General features: G+C 41.3%; 1 protein-coding gene across 2 annotated transcripts in view; it reads left to right on the top strand.

The window, feature by feature from the left end:
* Positions 1–8996, top strand: part of EFR3A (EFR3 homolog A (S. cerevisiae)) — a 63206-nt gene that overhangs the window by 20466 nt on the left and 33744 nt on the right. For both annotated transcript variants that reach the window (XM_006879282.1, XM_006879283.1), the window contains exons 6-9: positions 1260–1397; positions 5323–5401; positions 5891–6026; positions 6936–7103. In XM_006879282.1, coding sequence (XP_006879344.1) covers positions 1260–1397; positions 5323–5401; positions 5891–6026; positions 6936–7103 — 521 coding nt within the window. The remainder of the gene's footprint in view (positions 1–1259; positions 1398–5322; positions 5402–5890; positions 6027–6935; positions 7104–8996) is intronic.

Raw genomic sequence — 8996 nt, 5'->3', positions numbered from 1 at the left:
GGGTTCCCCCATCCCCACCCCCCAGGTGCCTGCCGGGGCCTGGGTTTCAGCTGTCCACACCACAGCAGTGGGCAACGAGCTTAAAGCCCCTGATGGCTCTGGGCACTGACTCTCACCAGTGGCTCTGGATGAAGTCACAGGCGATTTTCAGCCAGCGCCGGAATTTGCTGGTTTTTTACTTCATTTGCTGGTTATTATGGAGCACACAGATTGCTTTGAGTTAATATTAAAGTTTCATATCTGAGAAGTAGAAATGACAGCTGAATATAATTTCTGTACATTCGTCATTAGAGCTCCAGTGTGACTCTTTATGGGCAGGTTGAACTAATCATAGGAATGATAATGACAGTGATAATAACTATTCAGTATATATGACTTTAGTTTTTCAAACAGGCATCACTTAGCTAATTGAGGTTTCTGATTCCTTTTGTGCTGTTGAGGTACATTCTGAGCATGCCCCCCATCATCCATGACACAGAAGTGCTTCCCTTGCTTCCACATCTTCCGGTGTTATGAGCACATTTTCTTCTCTTTCTGTCCCCATAACATGGGGGTGGTTACACTTCAGAACCAGTTGACTCTCGTCTGACTTCTTATTCTTGTCTTGGCCTTAACTCCAACAGTGTCAAGGGGAAAATCTGAGTCAAATTTAAAAGGTACTTGATTCTGTAGTTCTAAAATCTTGATTCTGTAGTTCTAAAATTCAATATTACCAATTTATAGTTATATGCAATATAAAAATAAAGTGGTCTAAAATGAAAATATATAAAGTTAATTCTATGGGGCACTCGTGTTCACTAAATTTAGGCTGTGGAAAGAATCTATTGACGCTATCTATGTATACAGCTGCTCTGATTAGCTTTTACAGATTCATTTTTTATTTTCATGCAGCATCATATGTTAACTTCCAATTACATTTTTCCACTTGTAGCTAAACTGAATATCTCTGAAAATGATTGTTGATTTTACTAAAATGTTGCTTTAGATCTTACACTGGATAAAAGGGAACAAAAAACCCAGCTGCTGAGCTGCTTTGCCTGTGTAAAAGATGCTCTTTTAGTTTCAGAGAATTGTACACTTGAGTTTAGCTTTCCCTGATTGAAAGCTGTAAATTGATGAATGGAAGATGAAGGATAAAAATTATCTGGGGATAGAAGAACATGTCATTTGAGTATATCTGGAAAGGAGAATGTACCTGTTTAGCTATTGAACCTATTCCTGGGTTTTTTGCATTCATTTTTTGTCTCTCTTTTTTTCAGTCGAATAGGTCCTCCTTCTTCTCCTTCCACAGCTGACAAAGAAGAGAACCCTGCTGTGCTGGCAGAAAATTGTTTCCGAGAACTCCTGGGCCGAGCGACCTTCGGGAACATGAATAATGCTGTCAGGCCCGTCTTTGCGTGAGTGGCTGGGGCTGCCCTGTGATTTGTGCCTGTTGGTGGTTATCCGTTACCTTTGCTTCACCTCCATGAGCAGGTTGTTAGTAGACTCAGTGTAATGTGGAAACGGTACAGGCCTGAATTAGATTTCTCTGGCCTACCCATTTAACTAGATTTTTTTTTCTCCTTAAATATGAAATATAATGTGCGTGTGTGATAAGTATGATTTAACTGGGATTTCCACTTAGAAACTTTGTATTGCATATATGCATCAAAAAGTTGAAACAGCGTCCAGCTCTAACAAGTGCACAGACCTTAATCGCACTTATTTAACTGACTTCTGTGCTCACTTCCTCCTTTTTCCCTGTGTCTGTTACTTTCCTTTCTTTTTGCCATGTTTGTTATTCACTTTTGACTAAGTCTATCATTTGTTTCAATATTTATCTGCCGCACCTCCAAGGCAGCATTTACTTGTGAGCTTCCCATTTCCATGTAGATGGAAAATCTCGATTCTTTGATCAAGTCTTCGGGTTCTGTCACCATCCTGTGGTCGATCAACTGTGTAACGCTCTGCGCAGTTTCTCTAAGTTTGCCATTACTATCCTTGTTACTCACTTGCCTGTTTTTCCTATTGATGACTGTACAAGAGGCTTAAAGAAATCCAAAGAAGCATCTACAATGCTTTATTTCAGGTGAATGTTCTTAGCCTTAGGGGCCATCTACTTCCATAGAGGTGGGGAGCTGGAACACACTTGTTTAAATCAGTTAGGACCTGATCGGCAGGCCTTTCTGATTAAAAAGTTGGTTAGGCCTGAGGGCTGCGGTCTCAGTGGAGATTGATGTGCTGTTAATCAGTTTGTTTTGTTTGGGGAGAACATTGTTCTTAACTGATACAGCACTTGTCTGTCAGTTTGCTGTACTGAGATAACTTGTGGGTTGCGGTGATACTGAAAGCTATGTCACTGTTGTGTCAAATGCCACAGTGGTTGCCCATGGTGGACAGGTTAGAATCAGACTAGGAATCATGATTGGCCATCACTTCTTAACACGTTGCCACACACTTTTTAAATTGATGACCACGCTTAGAAACACATTTGCCTACATTTGCAGCAACGTGTTAAAGAACAGGCTTCTGAAAATCCAGGGAGCAGTAGAAGAATGTGCTTCTGTAGAGATTCACAGCCCCGGGATGCAAGGGGCAATGCCATTCTGTCCTACAGAACCACTGAGACTCAGAATGGACTCCACAGCAGTCAGTGGTGCGATTAAACAAAATGAGATCAACTGCTTAAAGACTGGACTGTGGAGCTGCTACTAAGAACCAATCGAAATCCTGTCAAATATACTGAAAAGCATACCTTTATATTAATTTTTATATACTTAATATTAGAATTGACATTTTAGTCTTACAGTGTTTACTAATGTGCTGGTCTAGACATTTTTGGATGATCTTCAGCAATATTTTGCTTGCATATGATTTAAATGTTATTGCTTGATAATTTCCACATATTGTTGGCTTACCTTGCTTGGGAATTGAGAACAAATATGGATCTCTTCCAGTCAGGCAGTGAGGTAGCTGAACTCTAAATTTTCTTGCATAGCCTGGTCATCTAAGACTACATCCTTCGATACGGATTACATCTCAACATCAGGAAGACAAAAATCCTCACAACTGAACTTACAAGCAGCATTATGATAGAGAAAAAATCAAAATTGTCAGTTTCATCTTACTTGGATCTATAATCAACATCCTTGCTTCTAGCTGTAAAGAAATCAGGAGACTTGTTGCATTGGGAAATTGGGACCTCTCCAATTATTGAGAAGCAGTGATGTCATTTTGAAGACTCAGATATGCCTTACTCAAGCCATGCTCTTCTCAGTCACGTGCCATTATCTGAGAGGTGAAAGATGACAGAATTCCTGAAGTCTTTGAGTTGTGGTATTAGAGAAGAGAACTGACAATCCTATGGATTGCCAGAAGAGCAAACAGGACAGCCAGAGTGCTCCATGGAGCCAAGAATGACAAAGCTTTATACCATATACTTGAGACATATTTCTAGAAGCTGTTTCTTGGAAAAGGACATCATGCTTGGAATAGTGGAGGATCCATGAAAGAGAGGAAAACCCTCAAAATGGATTGACGTAGGGATTGCAGGAGTGATGCTGAGGATGACACAGGTAGATACGGTCCACCTCTTGTTCATAGGGTCACTGTAAGTCACACTTAACCTGATGGCACCTGAGAGCAACAACGGCAGCATATTGTCCAACTGCAAACAGTTTATACAGAGGTCTTAAACTCCAGAGAATTAGACTTCGGAGATTTGGACAAAGGAACTTTTCTACTTTTGCTGCTCATATTTTTATTTAAAAATGTTAGGTGCTTTGTTACTCTTTAGTGCCAGGATTTGGCAGCTGGGGGAATTATTCTTGATCTTTTTTTGTTCATGGATTCTTTATTTGAAAATTTGTTTACTCATTAAAATTCACTGCGTTATGCGGATGACACAACCCTGCTTGCTGAAACTGAGGAGGACCTGAAGCGCCTGCTGCAGAGTGTCAAGGACTGCAGCCTGCAATATGGATTGAGGCTCAATGTCAAGAAGACAAAGATTCTCACCACTGGACCAATCGGCAGCATCAGGATGGATGGTGAAGAGATTGAGATTGTACACAGCTTTAGTTTGCTTGGCTCCATAGTCAACAGTCTTGGCACCAGCAGCCAGGAAATTAAAAGGCGCATTGCCATGGGAAAGTCTGCTGTTAGGGACCTCTCCAAAGTGCTGAAGAGCAGTGGTGTCTCTCTGCAGACTAAGGTGCATCTGATACAGGCCATGGTCTTTGCAATCACTTGTTATGCATCAGAGAGTTGGACAATGACCAAGGAGGATAGAAGGAGAACTGATGCCTTTGAGCTGTAGTGCTGGAGAAGAGTACTGAGAATACCATGGACTGCTAGGAAAACAAATAGATTTGTCCTGGAGAGGGTTAAACCGGGTGGCTCCTTGGAGGCAAGGATTCTGGGGCTTCGTCTAACTTAACTTCGGACATGTAGTGAGGAGAGACCGGTCCTTGGAGAGGGACATCATGCTTGGGAGGGTGGAGGGACAGCGCAGGAGTGGAAGGCCCTCTATGGGGTGGATTGATTCAGTGACTGGGATAATTGGGATGGGAGTGTCAGAGACAGTGCGATTGGCACAGGACAGAGCTGAGTTTAGGGCTGTTGTACATAGGGTCGCTGTGAGTCGCAGGCGACTCGACGGCACATAACAACAAACAACAACAACATTAAAATTGCTGTATGACCCCAAAATGAGTACGTGTAGCACTTCCAGAGTCATTTGTGCACCGGAGCAGAACGAGTCCCACAGTACAACTGCCCCTCTTGAGGTCAACCAGTGTCATGCTTTGCCTTCTTGTTTCAGCTCTTAGACTGTGAATTAATGGCCACCGTGTTCTGTGTAGTAGCACTCTGTACGTGGTTTTGTCCTCTTGTGATTTTACTTTTCATATTCCATCCAGTTGTTGTTGTGACAGTGGCATTAGTGTTGTGAAACATGGGTAGACTGATGTACTTTACAAAGGAGAGAATCCCTGCTTTACAGGGATTCATACATAGCTCAGGTATGAGTTACAGTGCTGTGGCTTCGATGTTAATGAATTAACAGTATGTATTAAATAGAACCATCTGTGAAACAAGGAGGCTTTCAAGAACCCAACTTTTTTTTTTGCCCTTGGAAGAGAGTCAGATTCACTAATGTAGTGTTGAATTACCCCAAATAACAAAAGTCAGCCTATATGTATCACACTTTTCAAAATGTAAATCTTGGCTTTCTTTCAGTTAATAGTCCTTTGACTATTGAGCTGTTTGTTGCAAGTTCTATAGGAAAAACATAACAAAGATACATAATTTACAAAGCCTTTTTTTTTTAACTGTTATTTGCAGGCACTTAGATCATCATAAACTATGGGATCCCAATGAATTTGCAGTTCACTGCTTTAAAATTATAATGTATTCCATTCAGGTATGACTGACTTTACTTACTATATTTATAGAAGTTATTTTTATCCTTTATGGAACACTGCCAGCTATAAAACATGTTTTTAACTGTTTTACATTATTCCTTTCCATTTATCACTTACTTATTTGTCAAGATAAAAAGATAACTAAAGAACTAATTTCTTTCATGATGGTGATCTTTATTGTATTTCTACATTTCACTGATAAGCTTGTATTAGAATTCATGTTTGTCTGTAAAACCATGTAGCTAGTTGCTTGATGAGGATTTACGATGTGATGGTATGTGTAGTATATCACTTAGTGTTTTGAGAGCCTTATGTTAAGATATTTTTGTCTCCCACACAAGACCACCTTGGATTATTTTTCCAAAGACGGCTACATTTGCCAGTTCCCTATTATGAGACCTTTAAGTGCCATCTTTAAAAAGTTCTTATGAATACCACTATGATGCATGTATCATTCATACATTTTTGTGCTGTTGTATGTCCTGTAGGCTCAGTATTCTCATCATGTGATCCAGGAGATTCTAGGACACCTTGACGCTCGTAAAAAAGACTCTCCACGGGTCCGAGCAGGCATTATTCAGGTTCTGTTAGAGGCTGTCGCCATCGCTGCTAAAGGGTCCATTGGTGAGTACCATTGACATCCTTCAGTGCACGAGGCTGCTGAGTCGAGGAAAGGCCGTGTGTGGAACCACATGACCAGATTTTCAGAACTCAAAGCAGAGAACAAACTCCAGTTACCTCTTCCAGATAAATCAAGTGGTTTCCAAGAACTGGAGCAAAGCCTGCCCCTTTCAGACTCCAGAAATGCAAAGTCAGTCTGCAGTGAACTCTGTGTTCATCACTTTGTGGTTTCTGACCTCAGTCAATTAAATATTGAGCCAGTATATGCATGATTTAGAGTAGGCAAGATTAGACAGGTAGTTTTTATACTCCCTATCTGCAGTACTCTGATGACGTAATCTACAATGTGTTGTGCTGTTCACCAAGTACCTGATTTCCTGCTAATCAAAATGCCATGAGTCACCGTGAATCCACCAAGCTGCTCCTCGGGTGAAAGACAGGCCTCTCCTCCCTTCTGAGGTTGATTTACGGCCTCAGAAGCTTGATGGATGGTCGCTTTGAGTTGGAACCAACTTGTGAGCAGTTAGTAGGTCATTTGCGGACACCCTTTGCGTGGTGTCTCCCAGAGGTTCTATCGCTCATGATGGTCAGTGACGATTTGCTGGTAGTTTCCATCTCTTACGCACGGACTTGCTGTCAGAACCACTTAAAGGGTGATCCAACAGAATGTGATGCATAGTTCTTCACAGGGTCCCTACGAGTCATGTTTGACTCGACAGCGCCTAACAACAGGAGAGCTAGGAGGCTGCCTTATTTAGTACTTCTCGTCTCTGAGATTTGTCCTTTAAATGCATTAGCTCATAAATTAGTATTTCTGCTTATTTAGGAAATATCAAAGATTATGTTGTGAATTAGAGAGTTGATCTTGAGTCTGTGGTGTGGGAACAATGTCTTGTTCACCGTGTCTTGCAGGCCCCACTGTTCTGGAAGTCTTCAACACCTTACTGAAGCACCTGCGTCTCAGTGTTGAGTTTGAAGCAGGCGATCTCCAGGGCAGCTCTGTGGGCAGTGCCAACCTAAGCACGGGTTCCAAAGACAATGACGAGAAGATTGTGCAGAATGCCGTCATCCAGACCATCGGTGAGTCACTGCCGCTTGGCAGCCTCTCTAATCAGGAGGATTTTAAACTTGCTCTTACTCAGGGTGCTTGGTCAAAGTACGTTTATCAAAGATGAATGATAATTTAGGCTTTTATTTTGATGATGAACAAGCATGTTTAGATAATTGTTGTTAGATACTGTCAAGTCGAGTAGGACCCATAGAGACCCTATGAGCACCAGGTCTGAACCCTGTCCTATCCTGTGCCATCCTCACACTTCCTGACACATTAGAGCCCACTGTGGCAGGCCAGCTGTTCAAGGGTCTTCCTCTCCTTCACTAACCCTCTACCTTTCTGAGCATCATGTCCCTCTAAGGAATAGCCCCTCCTAGCAACAGGCCCGAAGTATGTCAGGTGAAGTCTCATCATCCTTGCCTCCAAAGAGCACTCTGGCTGCACCTTCTCCAGGACGTAACTGTCTGTTCTCTTGGCTGTCCATGGGTTGTTCAGTGCTCTTCTCCAACACCACAGCTCAAAGGCTTCAATTCTTCTGTTACCCTATTCACTGTCCAGCTCTCAGCTGCATAGCAAGTGATCAGAATTTGTAAGTGTACCACAAAAGCAAGCAAGCTGTTTTTCTGCATCAGACAGTATATCTCATAACTTTTTTAAACTCGCCAATCATTCTTTAACTAAAATTATCTATAAATACGCAGGAGCTTGGGTTTTGCCTTTCATGACTGATTCTCATACTTGTAGGCTACTTGTTAATAATCGGACTATTTCATACAGAGTTCTTTCTGCCTCCTGTTTCCAGCTTTGCCGTGTGCGCATACATGCACGTGTGCATCCTCACAGCACCTGTGTGTTGGTGATCAGTCAGGCTTGTCAGTCAGGGCTTTGGGGTGGAACTTGGGGGTTTTGTGCAGTGCATCGCACCAGCCCACCTAGTTCCAGCCTGTCGGCACACAGGACTTCACCTGAGGGGCAAAGGCCAAGTGTGTCCTGTTCAGCACACTTCATAATACACAGTAGGTGCCTAGGGAAATTATTTTGATTGGTTGAAAATGCAAAACAGAATAAATTTCAATAGTATAATTAATCTTATAAAAGCAGAGAGAGAGTCTCATTTTTAGTGTAGTACTAGGGAACTTCTATGACGACTAATGTTTACTTGGATTATTTGTCCATATTACTATAAAGTGGTTTTATCATAAAATTAATATACTCCATACTCAAGTAATATTTTCGACATAGCAGATTCTAGATTCATCAGGTGGTTGTGAGGAGCCAAGAAGACAGTGCACCCAGTGCCTTCTCCACCCCCAGTTTTCTGCTCCTTAGCTGCTGAACGGTACTTGACTCAGATTAGTAATGCTGTGATCGTGAGATTTTTTTATTGAAATTCAAAAACTATGGAATAATGGATTTTTAGAAGTAGATTATTAAATAATAAAAGTGAATTGTTAAATTGAAGACCCAATTTATTCTTTAAGAAACACTGAAAATGTAACAGGATTCTCTATGTTGCATTTTAAGCCATGAACAAAATTGGCCAGGATTTCCTATCTGTTTTGATCTTTCAAAAGAAATGAGAAGGTGTGAAGTTTGAGTAAATTCCATGTTGTATGTCTGTTTCTATGGTCAGAAAGATAAATATCCTCACTACTCTTAAAAGTGCATTAGAAATAGGACAAGTGAAACTGATTTTCTTTTTTTTAAACAGTCACTTAAATTATGTTGCTGAATTACACCATGTCGTTAAACTGTAAACCTGGCTTGTATTGATGACATTCTAAAACAGTTAGCAATCCTATGAAGATTAGGTGGTGGCCTGTTTCTGACTTCTCTCCGAGATGATGTTGTTGTTAAGTGCCGTCGAGTCATTTGCAACTCATAGCGACCCTATGCACAACAGCCCTAAACCCTGCTCT

Source organism: Elephantulus edwardii, unplaced genomic scaffold (assembly GCF_000299155.1).
Source record: "Elephantulus edwardii isolate Elephantulus edwardi_28Jun2011 unplaced genomic scaffold, EleEdw1.0 scaffold00003, whole genome shotgun sequence".
In the NCBI taxonomy this organism is placed as follows: Eukaryota; Metazoa; Chordata; class Mammalia; order Macroscelidea; family Macroscelididae; genus Elephantulus; species Elephantulus edwardii.
Note: the sequence above shows the minus strand (reverse complement) of the source record. Positions and strands in the feature narration are given on the sequence as shown.